Source organism: Lontra canadensis, unplaced genomic scaffold, assembly GCF_010015895.1.
Source record: "Lontra canadensis isolate GAN:19392208 unplaced genomic scaffold, GSC_riverotter_1.0 scaffold2, whole genome shotgun sequence".
Lineage (NCBI taxonomy): Eukaryota > Metazoa > Chordata > Mammalia > Carnivora > Mustelidae > Lontra > Lontra canadensis.
In genome coordinates this window covers 35,665,626-35,690,740 of record NW_022630996.1, presented here as the reverse complement: position 1 = coordinate 35,690,740, position 25,115 = coordinate 35,665,626, and the positions used below count along the sequence as shown (strand labels likewise).

At 40.5% G+C, this 25,115-nt stretch overlaps 1 protein-coding gene across 2 annotated transcripts in view; it reads left to right on the top strand.

Moving 5' to 3' along the window:
* BMPER (BMP binding endothelial regulator) overlaps positions 1–25,115 on the top strand; it is a 245,416-nt gene that overhangs the window by 130,268 nt on the left and 90,033 nt on the right. For both annotated transcript variants that reach the window (XM_032871821.1, XM_032871814.1), the window contains exons 7-11: positions 2,644–2,743; positions 7,407–7,516; positions 10,791–10,931; positions 13,057–13,161; positions 16,662–16,707. In XM_032871821.1, the coding sequence (XP_032727712.1) occupies positions 2,644–2,743; positions 7,407–7,516; positions 10,791–10,931; positions 13,057–13,161; positions 16,662–16,707 (502 nt within the window). The remainder of the gene's footprint in view (positions 1–2,643; positions 2,744–7,406; positions 7,517–10,790; positions 10,932–13,056; positions 13,162–16,661; positions 16,708–25,115) is intronic.

The window sequence follows — 25,115 nt, the reverse complement described above, 5'->3', positions numbered from 1 at the left end:
TCCGCTTCAGCATGGGGACACGCACCATGGTGACATAGGCTCCAGAAGGCAAGTGAATTTTGTGTTACATTCACTGCTGCCTCCTTAGCATATGTAGGACTTAAATGCATATTTGATGCAGTATTGAAATGACAGATGGGTGTTAGAAAGAGAAAGGAATCCTGGACATAATGAACTTTCCAGGATGGGTTAGTGCAGGATCGCTGAGGCAGGGAAGCCGGTTAGCAAGATTGGGATAATCTGCAAGAGCCCAAGTTAGTGTAGTTGCAGTAGGAATTAGTACATTTTTAGGAACAGAAACGTGCGCTTCTGCTATTTTAACTTCCCTGGTTTATGGTACAGCCACATCTCACAGTTTAACCAGATTCCCTGCTGAGTTGAAATCAGAGAAGCAGGTTGTGAGCTGAAAAGGGCTGGCACCTTCTTTGGAGGTATTAGTTGGAATGCAGCCTCGGGACTGGGGCTGTGCCACAACACTGCAACCCAAACAAAATAAAACGTGACTAAACCAGCAAACCCAGATTGGAGTTCAAGTTACTTTAATGGGCTCTTGGGAAAGACAAACTGCAGTTGTTTTATATATATGCAAAATCCGCTCTTTGACCTTAGGGCAAGGAAAATGACCAGCGCCCACATACTCTCTTGGCAGCTTTCTGAAGCACTGGACAAGTTAACTCCTATGCAATTATGCGATCTTTTAAAAAATTTTAATTTTTAAAATATGCTTGAAAAATAGATGCTGCTCCAACAAGAACAGAGACTATCGAGGAAAAGACTATGTTCTCTGTGCACCCACGAGAAGCCAGCACACGGGCAGCCTTGGGTGGCCTGAGGCTTCAAGATTTTAGAAAGTGGCTCGCAGATGAATTTTTTTGAAATTTAAAGTTAAAAGAAGAATTCTGTCCTCCCTCTAGACTGAGCTTTTCTGGTGTATGTAGACCTCAGACCCTGACCTACACTTAGGTTATGTGCCTCTGAAGTCCGGTGAAAGGCCTGACTTTAGGCTTATGCAGAGTGGAGTGAGGAACGGCATCGAGAACAACCAGGGATTCTTAGGAGATTTTTAATGATTCTTGCTGATCTGGAAATAATGTAAAAACAACAGAAGCGCTTTTTGTGGTATTTTTTTGCATGTTCTCTATTGGTTTGGGGACGAATCCAACATTAAAGTGGCTTAAAAATAATAAATATTTAAAAAGACATAACGTGCCCTACCCTTTTCATCCACTCATACTGAAAAATGAAGAGTAATAACAAAACTGGCAAGAAGAGGAAGGGAGAGCAGGAACAATGGATAGCGGCCGTGCGTGGGGACCGGCATGAATATGACCCAGACAGCTAACGTCTGGTGTTATTGCAGAAAGTGTTGGAGAAGGTGTGAGGAAAGGCTGCGGGGAATCTTTCCCTTCTCTGAGGCGTGAGTTCCTCATTTCCTGAGGCCTCTTGAGACATAAATTACTGGTTTCAGACAGCAAGTACCTGAGGGTCTACTAGTTTGCTTTCTAGTTCAAATCCCAGAGAAGCCAATCAATTGGAATTCCATTTGCCTAGTGATCTATTTACCAAATCTATTGATTTTTCTTAAATTTAATTATTCATAAATTTGGTAACAATTCATTTTGCACCGGAGAGTTTTCACATGAGCCTTACAAAGGTGTTGGATGTAAATTGACTGGAAAGTGCATTTTTTTTGTCCCCCCCCCCATCCCCAGCTTTCTGAAGATTCAATCACAAGTTCCTGAGGCTGGAAAAACAGATGCCTCTGGTGAGGCATCAAGGAGGGGGAGGGGGCATGGCATCTTCGAGTTGTACAGAGGGGAGAGATGCTGACGGCCAGAGGCGGTGGGGGCATGCTGAGGTGAAGAAGGAAGGAAAGGGTGTCAGAGAGGAAGAAAGGGCAGAGAACGAGGGGCAGGGAAAAATTCAAAGGCTCTTGAACTTCTCCCGTAGGCAGTTGAGCCTTTGCCATTCATTCCAGTACCAGTCATCATTTGCCTTCTGCTTATGATAGAAACAGGTTTGGTTAGCTGAGTGAGTTCAGGGAAATGGTTCTCCTGAATATTGGCTTTCAGTGTATCCGTTTTCGGCAGCCTGGCTGCTTCCTTAAATCCGAGGCTCATTGAGTCATGCTAGCAACACCTTTAAGCAGTGGCAGGAAGGGAAGTATTCTTAGAGGAAGATGTCTGCAGAACCTACAGAAAGATGGGGGTCTGAAAGAGGAGGAAAAGTCTCCGTAGAATCCAGAGGGCTCCTTTGCTTGCTTGGGCTGGAAAGAGAGGTCAACTTGTCCTGGTTTGACCAAGACTTCCCCATTTTAGTACTGAGAGCCTCCAGTCTCAGGCAAACTGAGATGGTTGGCTAGTCCTAAGAGGGAAAAAGATAAATAAAGGTGATACTGGGTGGGGAGAGGTGATGCTGTAATAGACTTTTCAGGGGCAGTCTTTTGGAGGGTGTAGTTCGTGTGGCTTATAGGGAGGGTAAATGGAGAGTTGGGAGAAATTACACAGATGTGAGCAGTCACCGCAGGGACCTAATACCAGGGAAGGCCCTAGGTTTGTTCCAGACATCTTGATTATATGATATATATGCACTTACTTTTCTAAATGTGCTTTTTTTTTTTCTCTCTCTCTCTCTTTTCTTCAGGGAGGCAGGACACAGTGCGTGAGAGAAGTATGTCCCATTCTCTCCTGTCCTCAGCACCTTAGCCACACTCCCCCAGGACAGTGCTGCCCCAAATGTTTGGGTGAGTGACTGTTTTCAGGTCAAAGAACAATGTAATTCATTCTTGGGAGTTTCTGTTGAGAGTCTTCATTCACATTGTTATGTTGGGGGTCTCAGGTTGTCCTAGTTCATGACTTATTAGGAATTCTTGCTTCCTCTGATTATAGGAGTTTATCTCTTTTCTGAGGTCTCTACAGGGCTCTTTCTTTCATTTCTTTTCTTATTTTTTAAAGATTTTATTTATTTATTTGACACAGAGAGAACACAAGTAGGAGGAGCAGTAGGCAGAGGGAAAGGGAGAAGCAGGGAGCCCAATGCGGGGCTCGATCCCAGGACCCTGAGATCATGACCAGAGCTGAAGACAGATGCTTAACTGACTGAGCCACCCAAGCACCCCATCTACAAGGGTTTTTTTTCTCTCTTGTCTTCCCCTGTAGCCGTAAACCTGGTTTACCAGACAACCTGGGGTAATAGTTCTTGACAGAGAGAGCAGTATTGAACAAACTGTCTTTCACTGGACATGTGAGGATCAGTAGAAATGACTAGTATTTTAAAGGCAGATGAAGTTAACACATGGAGGAATATAGACCAGTATTACTTTTAGAGGCAAAAACATGCAAGAGGATAACACCAAAAGCAAGATGTTTGGGAAGAACAATGAAAAATTTCCAACAAAAAAGGAAGATTAGCTGTTTCTTTTTGAGCATTTACTATGTCCTAGGCACCATGCAAAACACTTTATATGCTTTTTCTAATTAAATTTTCTCAGGAAACTGTACTATATAGGTGTTAAATATATCATTCTGATATGTAATATAGATGCTATGATTAGTATAATTGCAGGAGATTCTACCTCTAGTAGAATCTAGATACTACCTCTAGTAGAATCTAGAAGGTAGCACAGCTAGGGAGTTATGGAGTTGGTACCTGAGCATGAGTCCCTATGATTCCTAAGACTGTGCTTTAACCTGCTGCTGCTCAGCCTCCCTGGTGATGTGGAGAGTGGCACACATCGCTAAGTGAAGAGAGACAGCCTGCGATGGAGAGTCTCTAGGGCAAGAGATCCTTTGGCGCTTGTTTATGATCTATACATCAGCTTCTTACATGTGATCTTCAAGCTTTTGAGTTAGTCAAGGTCAGACTAATATTCAAATATACGTGGCTTGACCCAGCGTATAAATCCAATAGAATATCTCCCACTGGAATCCCCCAGCAACCCCACTTACATCTCCAGGGATCCTTGAGGAGGCTAACACATTTCCTGGGTACCACTGGCTTGTGTCTCTGTTCCTGCTGTTTGTCTCTTTATTTTCTTCCTCCTCCTCCTCCTCAGATAATAACCTCTCCTCCTTTACCTCTGCTTCTTCTTCTTCTTTTCCTCCTCCTCCTCCTCCCCCTCCTCCTCCTTCTTCTTCTTCTTCTTCTTCTTCTTCTTCTTCTTCTTCTTCTTCTTCTTCTTCTTCTTCTTCCCCTTTCCCTTCCTCCCACCTCCCCCTCCTTCTTTTTCTTCTTCTCCTACTCCTCTTCCTCCTCCTCCTTTAACATCATTTTGTGCTTCCAGGGACACTCACTCTCCAGTCTTTTCACATTCTGTGGTGCTATTGAATCAAGATTCTTGTAGGAGATTTTAGTGAAGGCTTGCGGTCAACGAGGAGGGTGATTACTCTAAAGGACAGCGAACAACATGAAATGGAACCTTAAACTCCCTTTATGCATAAAAGGTCTTAACTATTTTGCCTTTAGGAGAGTGCCACTGTTTGTCTTTTATTTGGGCTTTAGTCTCCTGTTCAGTTATTGTCCACACCTTTTTTTGATTTCTCCCTTCTTTCTATCATAGTTTGATTTTCTCAATTCCAGAACATCCTGTTGATGGATGTTTTTCATTCCCAGCTTATCACAGCCATAGCCTGAGTCTGTTTTTCTGCAACCAAGTTGTCAAATAGAGATATCTTGTTAAATGAAGGCAGTTTTCTCTTCTTTGAGGGATTCTTCTGCCAAATCTTCATCTAATAATGTGTACCTTCCCGCCGCATGTATACACGCATGCACACACAAACACACACACATGCACACACACACATGCATGCATGCACATAATCCTTTTTAAGTAACTATGAAATGATTAAAAGAACAAAGGAGAATTGTTTAGACATGCCTGATTAAAGACATTTCCACTGAGATATGTGCTTCCTGGGTTGCCAGTGTGTGCTTGTAGCCCTGGCATGGAGTTAGTGAACTCACTGTGGTTGAAATCATCATGCTTTTAGTCATGGTGGACGCAGCATTCCATCTAAGCAGGAAAGTCTTCACAGAGGAGTTGGCATTTGGGGTCTGACAATGAAGATAAGTAGGTTTGAGTAATGCTTTGAAGCCCATACCATGGATGTGCTGAGTCAGCTCAGAAACTTCTCAAATGAGCAATGGCTGTTGTATTGAATGCAGATTTTTTTGTCCACTTGTGGTCATAAGACAGACTACAAAAGGAACGGCAAGTCTTAGGAAACTTGAAAAATCATAATTCTCCCAAATGAGACCTTTTTTGACTGACCTAAATCCCAGCGGAATAATGCAGAAATGGCTTAAATTAGGCTGTATATGGAGTCTCTGAACCACTCTTTTGAATGTTCTTATTATGGGCCGTGATGACTTTGAGATTATGGTAAGATTTTGTGTTCCTTGGGGGTAAAAAGAAACATACCCAAACAACAAAAGACAGAAAAGAAGAAAAGGAAACATTAGGATACTTTCTAGATCCTGAAATCTTAGACTAATTAGATTTTTGGCTGGTTGGACACCAGTTTGCTGTTAAATATTCCTTTGACCAGGATTCATTTATAACACATACTCTTGCCTTTTGCACTGCAACCTTCTCTTCCTCTCTTTCTCATTTTCAAGGAAGAGACCCAGGAGAGGTTTGTGTACACTGAGCACTCAGTGCACCTTAGAGTGACATGGCCTAGGATCATAGTGGAATTACACTATTGCTAATAATGATAATACCCATCACCTGCCACTTATGGGGGTGCTTAATGAATGCTAGGCTCTGTGATTACGGCTTCATATCAGTGTTTTTAGGTAAAAATTATATTTTTATTGGGTGATAATCTCGGTAATTGTTCACATTTGTTCAGGGGGATAAACTTGTTGCAGGTTCTTTTTGTTCAGTGATCTACTGATGCATCAGTCCACCAATCCATCCATCCATTTGTTCACCATTCATTCTTTCAGCCATGCCACAGTACTGAGTACTATAAATGTAGTAAAAGCAACAAGCTGTGGGAACACGGGAAGGGGCTGCTCATTCTGAGGTAAAAGGACCTCTGAGGAGGTCATTTGGAGCTCAGCCATGAAGAAGATGTCTTTTGATTGGTGGAGAAAGAAGCTTGACTATATTTATATATTTAGATCCTGCCTCTTTTAAAATACATGAAGCACATGTAGATAAAAGATAGGAAAAAGGATGGGATGCCTGGGTGGCTCAGGGGGTTAAGCCTCTGCCTTTGGCTGCAGTCATGATCTCAGGGTCCTGGGATCGGGCCCTGCGTTGGGCTCTCTGCTCAGCGGGGACCCTGATTTCTTTCCCTGCCTGCCTCTCTGCCTGCTTGTGATCTCTGTCTGTCAAATAAATAAATAAAATCTTTAAAAGAAGAAAAGATAGGAAAAAGACAAACTAGGTTATCACATTTATAAAAATTGCAGAATTGAAACAGCACTAGTTTTAACTCTTGAAGGATAGAAAAATATCTCTGATAGATTAATAAAGAGGACAGTGTTTACAACAGGGAAAAATGCATCACCTTCATTTTTATAGTAAATACAAAAAAGAAAAAAGATATGGCTAGGGATGTTGCTTATATAGAATATCCTAAAACCAAGGTGTTATGCAACAGAACTGATTTTAATGGGGAGGGTGTCCGGCACACAGATTGCTGATGCTTCAGGGCCTAGAGAAAGGCTGAATTTTGTATTTTGCAAGTAATCCTCTAATTTAGTCTGTAAGTTCTCACAAGCTTCAAGAAACTCAGGCCCTGGGTGTACACATAAGAATACCCATCTTAGTTGGGTTATTAATACTTGATAAGTATAAAAATATAGTCCTTTAGCTAAATTTTATCTAACCATGAGAAAGCATTTTTGGTTATATACTCTAGTATCAGAATTGTAGGTAGAGAGGGTCCTGTATTATTTTGAGGAGGCATTATTGGTGTCATTTTACAAGTGACCAAGGATCATTCATTAGTGAGTTAGCCCAAACATCTGAGTGACATGAATTTAGAATGATGCATTTTGGTGGTGATGGTGGTTGTTTTGTTTTTAATAGCTAAAGGGCAAGAGAGGGAAAGAGAGGAGTTTTGCTCAATTTCAGCTATGAGTCAGTGTCTAGGACCATGAGCTCCATGAGGGCAGGTCAGCTTAGACCTGATCATCTTGGTTCGCTATGCTGGTAATAAAGATTTATTGAACTTAACAAGATTCAGCATGGAATCCAACTCTCTATAACAAAAGCTCTCTATATTAATGACTCCAGAGGATTCCCTGGGAACATCTGACCCAGGACTGTTTTTGTGCACCAGATTTACCTGGTCTTGTGAGAATGTTTAACAGCCCTGTGATAGAAGTTTTGATGCCGAAGCGGGACTTCCTGGCTTCTGTCTTGCTTACACCATGCTGTTGCTTCCTTCCAGGTCAGAGGAAAGTGTTTGACCTCCCATTTGGAAGCTGCCTCTTTCGCAGTGATGTTTATGATAACGGATCTTCATTTCTCTATGATAACTGCACTGCATGCACCTGCCAGGTAAGGTGGTTCTGAGGGGCTGTGGTCCAGCCATGGTTACAGTTGGGGCTTTAGTGTGAACATTATAGCCAAACACGATAATATGTTACTCTGGAAGGAGGCAATATCAATGCCATTTTACTAGTTGAACTCATACTCAAGGTCGCAAGGAATTATCTTCCCAGGACCTACAAGTTAGCTTCCGGAGGTGAGAACTAAATCTCAGGGGGCAATCCTGAGGTGCTTTCTAAAATCAGACACATAAATGTGGCAGTGTTCTCTGGCTCTAACTATCCAAGATAATTCTCTGACACACCTCACAGTAAAAATGACTTTAATCACATTGAGGAGGAAAGAAAGGCATGGATTTACAGTTCTTCACAAAGATAAACCTGATAGTTTGGGAAGAGCGTATTTATGCATTGTTCATCGTACCATATCTTATTTGAGGCATTGCTTATCTTTCCTCCAAAGGCAACAGAGGTCTAATGACTGGTAAAGAAGGAATTCCACAACCCCAGAATTTTAAAGGGATACCCATTACACATTCATTGACTGTGCTTATGCAGTGATTTATTTTTAAAACCAAGAAGAGAATCATTCTAATGGGAGATACTAGGATCATTCATTAGTGAGTTAACCCAAACATCTGAGTGACATGAATTTAGAATAATGCATTTTGGTGGTGATGGTGGTTGTTTTGTTTTTAACAGCTAAAGGGCTAGAGAGGGAAAGAGAGGAGTTTTGCTCAGTGTCAGCTATGAGTCAGTGGCTAGGTTTAGAGTTCAGAAGTTCCTGATTACTTGAGGGATGCTTCGGTAAGAAGCATGCACTACTTCCGGGGGAGGGGAGGTGGCACAACGGGGGCTGAGCTGTGTGTTCCCTGGCACTGAACACTGAGTATTTCCTAAGCCCGAGAATACTTTCCTCAGGCTCCTTCCTCTCGTCCGCGGTTTGCACTATCCTATGCTAAGCATATAGCCATTCCTTCTGTTTGCTTTGGCCTTCATCCTCCAAGCTTTTCTTCCTCTCCAAGAGTTTCGCAGGTTAGAGCTTCCTCTTGAGGGCACTGAACCTTCGATGAAACACAGCACATCCCCAGTTCTCTTAACTGCAGGAAAGCGGACTGACAACCCGCAATGCTTTCAGTGCTTTAGGTCTCATAGATTCTTTAAGAGAGGATTAGGCGATACACGCCAGTGCTCAAAAAAGTATGATGAGTATTGCTTCCTCGAGAGGTTGTCTTTTGTCAGAGTATGCATTCAGCCATCGTTGGGAAATTGGATGCTTGAAGAATCAGGCTACAGTCATTTTGGAGAATCAGTGTTATTTTCTATGTGCTTAGAGCTTTCCTGCCCAGCATCTCCATCCAGTGCCACGGCAGGTGCAGGAAACTGGCTAATAGTTCTCTGAGCACGGTATGGTATCAGGTCTTTGCGCCTTCAGATTTGATGTACCTGGAGTGTATCCTCATCTTCCTTCAATTTGATTAGCAAACTCTTCATCATACACAACAGCCTATCTCACATGTTACCTCCTCTTGGGAGGCTTTCCTGACTTACTTACGTAGGTAATTACTCTTCTTTTCGGTTACCTCTATACCTTTACTAATTCCGTTTGCTACATTATATTGTTATTTATTTGTTCCCATGGTTCTGTCTCTCCTTTTGCTCTGTGAACTCCTTGTAGACAGAAGCACGTCCCTCCATCTCCATGTTCTCCTTGCATAAACTACTCCCAGGTTTATGATCTAATAGGTATTGTGTGTGTGTGTGTGTGTGTGTGTGTGTGTGTAATGAAAGTTGGGAAATCTGCTACCATGAAGTATGTATTACTTGAGAGCTGGGGAGTGCCCTGTTTTCAAGCTAGAAATCAAGACATGCAGCTTGGCAGTGGATTTCTTTTCCGATTTATGAATTGACCTATAATAATTTCTATGTGCCAGAAACTGTGCCGAGTGTTTTACATATTTCATTTAAATTGCACAGTACATCTGAGGGGTAGGTACTCTCACCTCCATTTTGAAGATGAGGACTCTGGGCTCAAGGAGATGGATTTGCATAAGATAACACACCTAATAAATGAACTGTTCTTGTCCAGTGCTGAATCCTATCCATTGTCTGATGTGGTAGAACCTTAGAAACAAAACACAACTAATGCCATTTCTGGAAGGATTATCTTATTGTCATATTAATCTTAGATGGATAGTCAGTAAGACTGTAGTAGATGAATACCAGGAGTACCTCTTAAAGTCGTAAGATTAACAGAGAAGCTACAGAAATTACATACGTTGATTTACACAACCTGTTTAAGTGAATTCTCTCTCAGTGCTAACTAGTAGGAGAGGGCTTGGTCTTCATTTCCCTGTCATGGGTCTCCCACTAACTCCACAATGTCAGGGAATTGCCCATCTACTTGGGACATTGCTTTCCTCCAACCCTGCCTGCCACCAAGTCTCAGAAATGTTTTGCTCTTACATTCTTTCCAGCTGGCAACCTACTCCAGTGAAACTGCAGCTTGTTGGCTGGGGAACTGAAGAAGTTTACTTTTCTTAAACAGCTCTGAACTTTATTTCAATGTGTTGTTGAATAAATCAGTAGGCACAATTTACTTGACTGCTGTGTTCATGCCATGTCACTTCTTTAGAAAGCAAGCCATACCCCTTCAAGTTATAGATATAAACTCATCGCTCTCAGGGGGTAAGTGGCCTGGTGAAGGTTACATACTTTATTGAAAAGCCCTAGAGCCCAGGCCCATTTTGGAATTGCTCATTCAATTCTTCTGTGAACATAGACCACACTAAGGAAATTCATCTTGAGGAGGAACGTTAGCTCCTGATGTTCACTTTTTTGATTAGATATCATGCCTTTATGCTAAACCCTTTGAAGGTGACATAAAGTCCCGGAGGAGACCCAAGACAGCAATGCTCATGAAGGACTTGCAAGAGGAAAAGGCCAGCAAGAAGGAAACTGATCGGCCCCTAGTGAGCCAGACTTACTTGCCACATGCTGGCTGGAGTGGAACCAGAAGTTTCTTGAACGTTAAGTTATAGACACATGGAACGTAGCAAGGGTTCATCACACTTCTCATAGCTTCTTCATCTTCTCGTCCAAGTATCTCATCAACAAACAACATTTTGAAAGGAAAGAAAGTTTTATTGCAACAAGTTACAGTGTGATATCTTCAGAATATGTTTTAAAGCAATTAGTTGTGGGGTGTTAAAAGGAAGGTCAGGTGGGATGTTTGATAGAGATGGAAAGCATTTTTAATTTCTGGTTTGCCCCCGGGCCCCCAGGACTCCACTGTGGTGTGTAAGAAGAAGTGCTCCCACCCTGGGGGCTGCCTCAGAGGGGAGGAGACGTGTTGTGAAGAGTGCCTCCTGCGAGTGCCTCCAGAGGACGTCAAGGTGTGCAAGTCTGGCAACAAGATTTTCCGGGTATGTCACAAACCAAGCACCTGGGAAACGCTATACTATACGGAAATGTAAAAAGCTCCAGATAAAAAGCAGGCCGGAGTTATCTACATTTTATAGACACATATGTCGTGTGCGTGTATGCAGATGTAATTATTTATATTGCAACATTATATATGCCTGTATTTAAAATCAAGTACACCTGGGGCAGAGAAGCAACTATTTGGAAAAATGGTTTTCGTTGGCTTTATTTTTGCTTTACAGAGTATTTTAAGCCAGTGAAACATGATGGCCCGGTGTGGTGGGCCAGTGATTGGGACTGAGCTGAAGATGCCCTGCTCTGGTGGTGCTGTTATGGGCGCCCTAGTGACCAGGGCATCTCATTGAGTCAGAGACTCTCCATGTCCCTCCCCAAGATCCTGGTGGTTCTATAGCTTCATACTTTAGAACTTTTTCACAAAGCCACTTTCCAAAGAGAGATTTTTCTTATTTGGAAGATGTCCAGGTGAGATGTTGATGTCAGCCCAGCCACTGAGCGAAGATGAGAGCACCTTGGCCCAGCTGAGCTAGCAGGACTGGCCACCGGCCCTCTGCTACTCATCGGCAGCTCCCCATACTTCTCTGTTAGCGGAGCTGCTTAGTGACCACGTGAACATCAGGGTGAAGATTGTTGCCTTTTCCCAAAGGGCTTTCCATCCGGTCTGTTGGGTGGAGGGTGTCTTTCTGTACCTGAAGGTGCCACCTCAGGACATTCATGAGACCGAGACCCATGGAGTCAAGTCAGACATGGGAGCACCTCATGCTGCACTTAGCCAGATTTCCTTTTACATCGACAGAGTTGGAGGGAGAGTCTTGATCCCTATGGAATCAGTAAGAAGACATGTTGTGTCGTGCCCAAAAGAAGAGGGTCATGTGTGTGCTGTAGTTACACAGACTTCTTGGTGCCTCTCATGTGTCCTTTAAACATAAAGGCATCCTCTGTTTCCTGAGCACCCAGATGCAGTAGACTCCCTGTTGTGCTGGTGTTGTGGGCAAAGTGTTTTCAAGGCTCCTTGTATGAAGGGTCCTATATGTGATAAAGCCTAAAATAGTTTTCAGAGAGTCAGCTCTGAAACACCAAGTCCTAGAAATGTGCACTCAGAGAATTTGGACTAGTCAGATGCCCTTTATGACAGTCCGTTAGGCCTTTCTCTCCTGAGAAATAAAAGGCCCTCATAATCCTGAAGGTAGCTTCAAAAAATGAGGAGGAAGGGGAGAAGGAGCAGTCATCATCAAAATCTGAGCTAGTTTCTCTGTTTTTAAGAAAATTTGCTGCTTAGATTTACCAACACAGGAAGGATTTTATTTTCAGACTCATCTCTCCTGTGTGTAATCTGCTTTTCCACAAGTGAGGCCGCACATCCCTGCGTGTTCTCCAGAGGAATGGGGCTTCTTGGGGCTGGGTATTTGGTAATTGCATATTACAAATTCAGTGAGCCAAAAATATCCCTCAGAAAGTCCTCTCTGGGCTAGAAAATGTGTTCCAAGGTGCTAACCAGCTTTTTGGGAGGAGGGTATCAGACAGGCAGGGACATGTTATCTTGAAGAATTCTGTCTGGGCTCCACATGTTTGGATGGCTTGCTGTTCAGGTGTCTGCCTGGGCAATGAGAGTCCTTTGAATTAGCCTCTGTTCTTGGCATGTTCTTGTCCTATGTGGTCCAGAACTATACCCATCTGGGAATAAACTAACTACTTTTGTACATCTCGACTTCTGGTGTCTGGGAAAGCTTAAACATTTCAGTTCTATCAAACAGGAAAATCAGACCTTTGCTGCTTGATCATGTATGAAAACTCATGTTTGTCTTCCAGGGTGAAACTAAGTAAACAAGGCAGGAACAGCAAGATGCAACTATAACTTGGTTAGACACACAAGAATTCTTTTTATATCCTGGAGAGGGGGTGCACATGCATGTGTGCATGCGCGTGCATGCGCGTGTACACACCCCCCCAATCATATAGGTGGAGATAGACACCTCAGGGTAATTTAGCCTGATGATGGATCCCTCACTTAGGGTAAGAAAGGCTCTCCTTGGCAGAAAAATCCAAGCCTATTGGATTAACTCCCATCGGCCTCCAGCTGATAGCAGAATCCTGTGCTCTCTCCTATAGGATGGAGAGATGTGGTCCTCTGTTAACTGCACCATCTGTGCTTGTGTGAAAGGCAAAACAGAGTGTCGAAAGAAGCAGTGTGTTCCCATCAGCAGTTGCCCACAGGTATGTCTGGAATGCAGGTTGATTTTTTTTCTTTACCTTAAGGTCTTGGGAAACATCCTACATGTGGCATGGTCCCATGCCATCTTCTGAACACAAAATCCAGATCTGCTGATACTTCCAGGTTCCTGAATAGCCACAACACCCTTTGCAAGGCTCACTCCTACTTTTTCTGCACTTCCCACCCGGATTCTAGTCTCACGTGAAAATAGCTCTAAACCTTGCACTTGTTCCAAATCTCCTATTCCTCGTTGACTTTTCCCACTTTGTTTTAATGTCTCCAACTCCTGTTAGATCTGCTCTCTTTTTCCTTCTGCTGGGTTTTCCTTTAAACACCATAACCAGCCTTGCCATTTTTCTCTTCTCTTTTTTTCTTCTTAAATTAGGGATTTCTTCCCTCAGCAATTCAAAGCAATATGTAGTTGTTTAGTCATAAACTCCTCTAGGGGTTTCTCCAGTGGCCTAGCAACACCCCCGACCCCTCTACTGCATTTTCCTCCCCTAACCTTGGCCTCCGTCGTAGCCCCAAATGGAAATAGCGCCCCTATGGAAATATCTCTTTTCAGAAACCCACAGTTCCAGTACTCTGAATAAAGCCACCATTATCTTCTAAAGCACGAGCTTCATTGAATTCACCTCGGCAACTTGGAACCTCTCAAGGTTTTATGCATTTTGGGAAAATGTCAAACCTATTCAGTACCTTCCAGTGAATGAAAAAAATATATCCATATATTCAGGACATAGTTCTCCCTTCTCTGTTATAGACAGCTTTTAATTTTATTCACATCTGTTATTATTATAAACAAAAAGTTGCTGTTTTTACTTGAGCGCCAAATGAGACACAAAAAACAACAGCTGTTGCTATTGCACAACTGAATGGGGGGGGGGGGGAAAAAAAAAAAGGAAAAAAAAAACCCCTAATTAGTCTTGCTTTAAAAAGCCTCAGACAGAAAACTGAAAACCTCCCATGAAAGAAAAAAAAAAAAAAGACACAATAAGTAGACTTGAACATGGTCTGCTTATAAATATTCATTGGGCAGAATGGGATCATATCATTTATGCCAGTCCTTGGGGAACCCTCGCTGCTAATGAACTCCGGCGGCACATGTTGGTAAGAATGGGCTTCCTTATTCTACAAGACAAAAACAGGATGCTTTGCCAGCCTGGTGGCTCAAGTAACTAGCCTCAGCAGGCCGTGGCGGCCTTTCCAGTTTGAGTCTCGCCTCGTGTGCCAGCCTTGATGGGTTTCATTGTCCTATTGCTGGGGGGAGGTCAACGTGCTTGATGGCAGCATCTCCTTAGCCTCTCCTCTGTGACTACCTCATCCATCTCTTCAAGTGCAGACCTCTCCCCCACCTCACCCCCTCCCTAGTCTTGTCAAAGCTTGTCCTGCCCCAGGGGCCACCTTTCTGTTTCTAGGCATCCTTCCAGCTGTTCCTCTGGTTCACACTTTCCTTCCTCAGGGGCCAGCACAAGGACTTTGGAAGATAACTTAGTTCTATCATGGAAATGCTGTTAAATGCTTATTTCCCCTCCCTTGCATTGCCTGGGGAAATTTTAAAAAGTCCTTTTTTTTTTTTTTTTAAGAAGCAGACTCTATTCCCAGCTCTATCCTTCCTGGCTGCTATTCATCTCCTTTTCCAGAAGTATGTGTGCCTTGTTGAAGAAGGGTTTTATGGTGGGATTTCCTGTCCATCCTCCCTGGCAGACCCCTCCCTCCCTTACCCCCTCCTCCACCCTCACCCCCAGCCCTGAGGCAAGGAGCACCTTTGATGAGAAGGGCTGTGAGGGGTTCCAGTGGGGACAGATTGTTATAACACTGCCGTCTCATCATCACTGATATGCACAGAGACTTTCCCTATAGTCACAGGACTTCACCTGTTGAATGTTGAGACCACCCCTCGGAGTTGGTGCTATTACTAAACCCTTCTTACCAGTGAGGTCACAAAGTGTCCAGAGTTCCACAGCTAGTTATGTGGACCTTGGGAGCTAGACTTCTTAGCTTGTGCCTGATTTATTCCTTATGTGATTCTGTGAGATTACCAGTTCCACTCAGTTCCAGGAGAAAGGAGATGGCAGTTTCTGCCAAGGTGCAGATGTAGGGGATCGTATAGTCACCCTTTGTTGGGGCCTTGGTTCTGGTAGCTCTGCCTCCTTCTGGTAGAGCACTTTACTGCGCTCCCCTGGAGCTACCCCTCCATCGGCCCGGAGCCAAACTCAGTTAGTCTTTTCTTCAACTGCTTTCAGTCACAAAAAACCGAAGGGGGCCTCTTGTGCCAAATAGAAACAGAAAATAGAACATGCCTGGGTGGCTCAGGCAGGTAAGTGTCTGCCTTCAGCTCAGGTCATGCTTCCAGAGTCCTGAGATCTGGTCCTGCCTGGGATCCCTGCTTGGGTGGGAGACTGCTTCTCCCTCTGCCTCTCTCCCTCTGTCTCTCATGAATAAATAAGTAAAATCTTGGGAAAAAAAAAAAAAAGCAGTAGATAATTGAGCTGTAGGCAATGAAAATATGTCATAATGCCCCAAACCAGGGAGGGCTGAGTGGGGCCAAGTTTTAAACCTCATTCAAAGTTGTCACAGCCTTTAATGTACCAGTTTAGGTCTGGCTGATGCAAAAATAAATGAGATGTGGTTCTAGTTCTTCAACTGTCAACAAACATTTTTAAAGTCTGTAGGATTTTTTTTTTTTTTTTTTTTTTTTTTAGGATCTAAATCTATTCTTCAATGCAATTGACCGCTAGTGGCAATTGACCACATTTCTTTTTCTCTGTGAGTCTCAGTGACAAGACAATGCCATTCTCTGATATTGACCCTGAGAATGTGTTTCCTCCTTTTAATGCCATGCATTAAAAAATTGGAAGAAATGGAATATAGGAGATTACACTGTATTTCCAGAAAGGTAATGGAAAATTATTCAGCATTTCAAAACCCTCAACTTCATTGTCTTTGACTGCTGAACAGTGACTTAACATGGATAGCATACCACTTTTCTGAAAGAAGAAATCTGACTGCATTTGTTCTGTAGCACAGATATCGTCCATCTCCATAGGCCTGCGCTTGGGGTATGATTTATTGTTTGGGCCCCTCTGACTAGCAAAGACAGAACGAAGCCTTACGTGGATCGAGAGGATAACAGATAATTCCCATTTTTATGTGTGTATGCTCACTCTCTAGGGGGCTAGTTTGGATATCAGTGAAAAGGTTGAATCCGGACTGTCTCCATCCTCCCTCAATATAAGAAAAATCACACCAATGAGCCCCTTGGATATTACATTTCTCAGAGGACAAGAATAGGAAAGCTTTCTCAGTGACTTTGCCTGGCATTAGAACCTGATACTTCAAAGTTCATTTTTGCCATCATCATCACTGTCTGGGCATTAAGTTCAAATACAGCTTGGACTGATTTCATTGGTTTAACTGGTATTAGATTTAAAAACAGTTTTGTCCTCAGCAGACCCTGTTTCTTAACATTAAATTTGTTTTTTTCCCCCCTCTTGATTAGGGTAAAATTCTCAACAGAAAAGGATGCTGTCCTATTTGCACTGAAAGTAAGTTTATTCCTTTGGAAATTGCTATTAATATTTGTTTCACACTTTATAATTCAACAGGAAAAATGGTGGTGTAAGGTTTTGTACATTTTATGTCTCTTGGTATGGCATGGGATCACCCCACTTTCCTCCAGAAACTTTAAGTCAATTGTAACCCTCTCACAGAAGCACAAAATTGAGATGTTTCCATTCGAATTTGTTGCTAATAGAAATTTAGAAGTTGAACGGTCTGATGAGGTTTTAAGAAGGACCAGATAGCTTAATATGCATTTTAACTAATAGCATCTGTAGTCGTAGCAGTTAAGGGGATATCCAGTAAGACAAACACTATACATAATCTGGGAGGGATTTTCTTTCTGTCATTATTAAACCAAACAGCTACACTTTCTCCTCCCCACCCACCCTCTTTACCATTTCACCTGTGCACATCCACTGTTCCTGTTGGCAAAGTGAACAGAGGTCTTTAGACTGACAATCGTTTGGCCATCCTGTTATTTTTAAACTGAGTTTTTGAAGGATCTCTCTAACAAGGCTTTGTCTGAAAGCTGGCTGAGACTGCACTACTTCTCACTCAGGTGGAGTATAGCAACAAGTTCAATGTTAGCCCCACATGTTGACATAGGACTAGCAAATTGCCATTTTTGTCCATTTCAAATTCATATGGTTTTGAGACCACTAATATTTCTTCTATTTATTTATTTAGCTTAATGTGTAAAGTTTTATAATTCGACATCTGTATACACTAAAAGTAATCGCCACAAGTCTAATTACCATCCGTCACCATAGAGTTGACTTTCTTCATCCATTTCACACACACCCTCCCCCATCTGCATCCCCTCTGGCAACTGCTAATCTGTTCTCTGTATCTCTGAGTTTGTTTTTATTTTATTTTGTTTATTTGTTTGTTTATTTTAGGTGACACATAGGAGTGAAATCATGTGGTATTTATTTTTCTTCATCTGACTTACTTCACTTAACACAATACCCCCAAGGTCCATCCATGTTGTCACAAATGCAAGAATTCATTCTTTTTTATGGCTAAGTAGTATTCCATTGTATAAATATACCACATCTTTATCTGGTCACGTATCAGTCACTTAGGTTGTTTCCATATCTTGGCTATGGTAAATAATGCTGCAATGAATATAGAAGTACATGTATCTTATTCTAATTAGACTTTTTGTATTCATCAGATAAATATCCAGAAGTAAAATAGCTGAATCACAGGGTAGAGGAATCTGTATACTGTTTTCCATGCTGGTTGCACCAATTTACACTCCTGCCAACAGTAAGAGGGATCCCTTTTCTCCATATCCTTTCTAACACTCGTTATTTCTTGTCTTTTTGATAATAGCCATTCTAACAGGTGTGAGGTGATGCCTTACTGTAGTTTTTTGATTTTCATTTCCATAATAATTAGTGATGTTGAGCATCTTTTCATGTGCCTGTTGGTCATCTGGATGTCATCTTTGGAGAAATGTCTATTCAGAGCCTTTGCCTATTTTTTTAATAAGGTTATTTGTTTTTTTTGTTTTTGTTGTTGAGTTGTATGAGTTCCTTATATATTCTGGGCATTAACCCTTTATCAGATGTATGGTATACAAATATCTTTTCTCATTCAGTAGGTTGTCTTTTCATTTTGAAGATGGTTTTCTTTGTTGCACAGAAGCTTTTTAGCTTAATGTAGTCCCACTTGTTTATTTTTGCTTCTGTTTTCCTTGCCTTTGGAGTCAGATTCACAAAGATGTCACTAAGATGGACATCAAGGAGCATATTGCCTATGTTTTCTTCTAGGAATTTTGTGGTTTTAGGTCTTACAATCAAGTCTTTAAATCCATTTGAGTTAATTTTTGTGTATAGTGAAAGATAGTGGGATAGTGGTCTATTTTTATTCTTTTGCATGTGGCTGTTCAGTTTTCTTGCAATCATTTATTAAAGAGACTGTCCTTTCTCCATTTTATGTTCTTGGCTCCTTTGCATACATGAATTGTTCATATATGTGTGGGTTTATTTCTGGGCTCTCAGTTCTCTTCCTTTGATCCATATTCTGTTTTTGTACAAAAAATATGATTACTAGAGCTTTATAGTATGGCTTGAAATCAGGAAGTATGATACCTTCAGTTTTGCTTTTCTTTCTCAAGATTGCTTTGGGTATTTGGGGTCTTTTGTGGTTCCATACAACTTTTGTATTATTTGTTCTAGTTTCGTGAAAAATGCTATTGGTATTTTGATAGGGATTGTATTAAATCTGTAGATTGCTTTGGGTAGTATGGACATTTTAACAACATTAATTCTTCTCATGTATAAGCATGAAATATCTTTCCATTTATTTGTGTCTTCTTCAGTTTCCTTCATCAGTGACTTATAGTTCAGTGTACAGGTCTTTTACTTCCTTGGTTACACTTATTTCTGGATATTTTATTCTTTGTGATGCAATTATAAGTGAAAATTTAAAAAAATTTATTTCTGATGTTTTGTTATTAGTGTATAGAAACGCCACAGGTTTCTGTATATTGATTTTATACTCTGCAACTTTACTACATTCATTTATTAGTTCTAATTGTTTTCTGGTGTATTCTTTAGGCTTTATGTATATAATATTATGTCATCTGCAAATAATGAGTTTTTCTTCTTCCTTTCTGATATGGATGACTTTTATTTCTTTTTCTGGCCTAATTGCTTTGGGTAGTACTTTGAAGAAAAATTTCTAGCTTTTCATGGCTGAGTATGATATTACATGTTGGATTGTTATATATGTCTTAATGTTGAGGTATGTTGACTCTGTATACACTGTTGAGCATTTTTATCATAAATGCATGTTGAATTTTGTCAAATTCTTTTTCTGCATCTATTGAGATTATATTATTTGTATTTTTAATTTTGTTAATGTGATGTATTCCCTTGATTTGTGGTCATTGAACCATCCTTGAATCCCTGGAATAAATCCTATTTGATTGTGGTGTGTGATCCTTTTAATGTATTATTGCATTTGATTTGAGGATTTTCGCATCTATGTTTATCAAGGATATTGGCCTGTAATTTTGTTTTTGTGGTGTCCTTACCTGGTTTTGGTGTCAGGGTAATGCTAGCTATGTGTTTGAAAACTTTTCCTCCTCTTCAATTTTTTTGGAAAAGTTTGAGACTAGGTATTAAATTTTTGAATACTTGGTAGAATTCACTAGTGAAGCTATCTGGTCTGGAATTTTTGTTTGTTAGGAGGTTTTCAATTATTATTTCAATTTCCTTATTAATACTCTCTCTATTCAGATTTTCTATTTCATCCTGATTCGGTGTTAGAAGATTGTATGTTTGTAGGAATTTGTCTATTTCTTCCAGGATGTCTAGGAGCTCGTTGACATATAATTGATCATAGTAGTGTCTTATCACCCTTTGTATTTCTCTGAGACTGTTACTTCTCCACTTTCATTTATGTTTATTTCTTTGATTCCCCTTTCTTTTTTTCTTGGCTAGTTTAGCTAAAGGTTTGTCAATTTTGTTTGTCTTTTCAAAGAGCCAGCTCTTAATTTCATTGATCATTTTTGTTTTATTTTTAGTCTTCATTTCATTTATTTCCACTGTGATCTTTATTATTTCCTTCCTTCTTCTAATTTTGGGCTTTGTCAGTCCTTATTTTTTTAGTTCATTTAGGTGTAAAGTTAGATTGTTTATTTGAGATTTTTCTTTTCTTGAGGTAGGTCTGTATTGCTGTGAACTTCCCTCTTAGAACCACTTTTGCTGCATTACATAGATTTTGGTGTGCTGTATTTCTGTTCTCATTTGTCTCTAGTTATTTTTGGATTTTTCCTTTGATTTCTTTGCTGACCCATTGGTTGGTTAGTAGCATGTTGTTTAGTCTTCATGTTTTTGTATTTCCCCTTTTTTTCTTGTAATTAATTTCTAGTTCCATACCATTGTGGTTGGAAAAGATGTTTGATATGATTTCAATTTTTTTAGTTTATTGGGACTTTGTGGCCTAGCATGTGATCTATCCTGGAGAATATTCCATGTGCACTTGAGAAGAATGTGTATTCTGATGGTTTGGGATGGTTTATTTTGCATATCTATTAAGTCCATCTGGTCTAATGTGTTGTTTAAGGCTGATGTTTCCTTATGGATTTTTTTTTTTTTTTTTGGTCAGAATGACCTATCCATTGATGAAAATGGGATATTAAAGTCTTCTGTTATTATTGTATTACTTTCAGTTTCTCCCTTTAGTTCTGTTAATATTTGCTTTATATATTTTGGTGTTCCTATGTTGAGTGCATATATATTAATTTAATAAATCACTTAATATAAATAAACACAACATTGACATAAAAATGTTATATCTTTTCTCTGGATTGACACTTTTATCATTATGTAATTCCCTTCTTTGCCTTTTATCATAGTCTTTGTTTTAAAGTCTATTTTGGGGGTACCTGGGTGGCTCCGTTGGTTAAGTATCCAACTTTTGATTTTGGCTCAGGTCATGATCTCAGGGTCATAGAATCGAGCCCCATGTGGGGCTCTGCACTCAGTGCAGAGTCTGCTGTCCCTCTTCCTCTGCATCTCCCCCCACTCACGCGTGCTCTCTCTCTCTAAAATAAATAAATAAAATCTTTTTAAAAAAAGTCTATTTTGTCTGATATGAGCATAGCTATTCCAGCTTTCTTTTCATTTCCATTTGCATGGGATATCTTTTTCTATTCCTGTTCTTTCAGTCTGTGTGCGTCCTTAATTCTGAAGTGAGTTTCTTGTTATCTCTTGTAGGCAGATAGCTTTCTGAAGTGTTTCATCAAAACAGTAGTATTAGTACTGTCATTATCAAATTAGTTCCATTGTATAAGCAGGATTAACAAAGCCATGAAATCTATTAGAAAGTATTTTATGAACTAGTTAGCCTTAAAGAAGTGGGCTTTGATGGTGGGTTGAAAGCAGCATTCATGTAGAAACAAGTTTTTTCATCCACATGTTTAAAATCATATAGCTAAAAGTTATCCTGGCTTTGTTTATCTGGACAATAGATATGTATATGAGATATAATAAATATATTTATTATTTTTATGTCTCACTATTTTTTGAGATGGAGAGTCATTAAATAATTACATATTATACACTGGATAAAAATGTTGATTGAATTAATGAAAATTAAACTGTAGATTTTACAAAATGATTTTTCTTTGAAGAGGATGCTGTATATAAAATAACTCAAAGGAAGCCAACCAAGTATGACTCAGTACTGAGTCCAGCAGTTAGTGCAGGAAGAATTACCTATGATTAACACACCAGTTGATTTCAAACAGTATATAAATTATTACATTTAATCATCCTCCCAGATACTCTCTGAGGAAACTTTGTTTATGGATGGTTTGGAGGCCACATCCAGCTTCATTCCTTTCTGGATGAGCATAGTAGAGTTTAAATTGATAAGGTTCTCCTCTGTCTCTAAGTCAGTGAAGATGTTTGCTTTTCTCTAGAAATTATTTTGAAGTAGACACAGAGTTCAAAGAACTCTTAAGATTTTCTCACTAACCTTTTCAGTTTGCATGAGTGCAGAGAGGTTACATCTGCTAATCACAGTGCTGTCAGGCAGGATCACTGCTTATCAGTTTAGTAAAAACATGGCCATTCTTGTGCAGAAACACCTCAAAGATTGAATTATCCAACTTTATGTTACAAGAATGAAGGTGAAGATTACTGAGATAGTTGAGAGGAAAGTTACATTTCACCATTAGTCTATCCACTCTGAGCTAGTCTTTTCACACTTAGAATAATGGTGGCTTATCAGAAAGAAAAAAAGAAAAAAGTAGGATGGGCATGACAAAATCAAAGCAAGTTTTTAATCAGCCATATTAACTATTGTATTTGTAAAATATGGGAATGAGCCTGACTTCTGTCACTAAGAGAGGCAGTTGGCAAGGGGGAAAATCACCCAGCTGTTAGGGTACCAGGGAGACCATTGATTGTGCACCTGCATCCAGCAGGTCAGTGCGGGAAGAGCCCAGGCATGTGGTTCTTGGTCCAATCTGCATGATATCATCAGATGGCTATTTCTCAATTTCCTTTGGTGTTCTTTCCATCTGTTTACTCTCTCTTGCTCTCCAGCAGTTCTTCCATCAGTGCTGTAAAACACATTCTATTGGCAAGGTTTATTTATTCAGATTGAGTTAAGAGATGGGATGACTTCCAATTTTTTTAAGCAGTGCCCAGATTTTCCTAATATATACAGGTAGACTTATTCTGAAGTCCTTTAGCTATGGCCTAAAGATCTCCTATTTTGAAATTCCTTTGGCATTATATCTAGGATCCAGAACAAATTGTGGTCTCATTTTTTCCTACTCTGTCAATTACAAAAGCTCTTCTGACCTATGGGTTTCTAGAGCAGACCAATGAAAGCTGAAGTACAAACTAAGGCTAGTGTTTTCTAAAACAGAAAAGTGACTCATTTCTGTCTTATTCAAACAAAATCACACACACCCATAGACACCCCATTAGTTGCTACAGAGTTTTCAGCCTCAGTATTATATAGTTTGACTAGATAGTTTGACTGTGTTGTGGGTTATGTCCTGCACATTGTATGATGTTCAGCCATGTCTCTAAGCCCTACCAGCTAGAGGCCAGTAGCACTTCTCCTCCCAGAGATTATGGCAATCAGCAGTGTCTCCAGACATTGCCAGATGTCTCCTGGGGTGATTTGTACCCCTCTCCCCAGGACAAATGGTTGAGAACCATTGGTACTCCTCACAGAGGTAACAGCATGGGTGAATGCAGAAATAAACACCTGTGGTATTAGTAGCAGTAACTTACTCTCAACACACAGTGAGTAGATGAAATAGGAGCCCAGAGCTGGTGTAAAAAATGGCAGACCAGAAGTCTTTGGATGTAATTGAGTGTGTTTGCATTTCCAGTGCTTAGCCCTACAAAAAATGATAAAGGCATAATTAATCTTGATTGATTAAAATTCACCATCTTTGCTTTAGTTGCTAGGAAGCTAGAAATAAATTTGTAGCCCACCTCTAACGGTAGGCAGTTTTTGAGTAATAAGTTTATTCCTGACTTCATCTTATATGTCTACCCTTACGTATTTTGAATTGTTTAGTATGTATGCCTATGAGCTACCCCAATCCTTTTTGGAAGGAGGCAAGAATAAATACTTAGATACATATATAGTTTCATATGCAGATGAAAAGGATTGATTATACAGCTTTAAATACTCTACAACTTACTTTTATTACCTGTTATTGTTAAATGAATGTCACATTATTTCCAGCAGAGGTGACATCGGATTGTCTATTTCTAAAACCCCACAGAATTACTGCCTTGTCGACTGGGTTAGTCTGTCTTGGTAGTGTGTCTGGGGCTCTTGCAGACCTCTGAAAGGAACAGCAAAGAGGAAACTTGAAGTAAACGTGTAGAACATTCCTATAGGCCTCCCTTTGCAATAGTCAGTGATAGTGATAATTTACAATTCAGTAGGTGAAAAGCAAGATTTGAAGCTCAAATTTGTTGTACTCCCCATGGTAGTGCCATCTTTATGGGGTTGATCTGAAAGGGCAATTATGATTGTATCAAAATTGACAAAATTAAAATCAGACCTCATGTTAAAATCAGACCTGAAGGAAGAATGAGAAGCATTGTTGTCTTTTAATAACATGGATGTTCTCTCTTTCTCTTTGTCCAAATGAAAAGAATTAAATTTGGTTTGGGTGATTTATTTAAAATAAAATATTTGAAGTAAGCTAAACAAACTTTATAAAGCTTTCATGCAAATGTTGTTTCTTGCCAAAGTAAGAGCTCTAGCCTAGAGCGGCTCTCACTCTGCCTGGGGTGGGCATCACAGGACTGCGAGTTGCGTGCCAAGAAAGCCACTGTCTATTGTGCATGCAGCCCTTGGTTTAAGTAAAATGTTATCTTACTGTGAGTTGGCAAGCATTAGGTGAAATCTCGACCAAACCACCCAGTCAGAGAGACCTGAATCAAATAAATTCTGCGCTGGCAGAATGTCTGTTTTCAGACATGGAAATAATACTTAGTGGCAAAGTTTTCACTGATAAGAGGTGTGTGTGTGTGTGTGTGTGTGTGTGTGTGTGTGTGTGTGTGTGTAGAGGGAGAAAGGGAAGTATGGAGGGAGGGAGAGACAGAGAGATGTTGATCATGAGAGAGAATTTAATCTCTTCACCATGTACAAGACCAGAGGCAGCAAAAGGCAGCCCAGATGTGGATGCGCAAACCCAGACCCATAGATTCGCTGAGCTATGCATGTAGCCACATTAGCCCTGACCATCAGAGTCCCAACTCAAAACAGAAGCTCACGATTACATAACACAGAGGTGGGTAGTGTATACTGAGCACAGATGTACATTTAATTGAAATAACCTCAGCTACATGTCCCACAAGTAACGGGAAATATGAGATTTCAGCAACTCAGG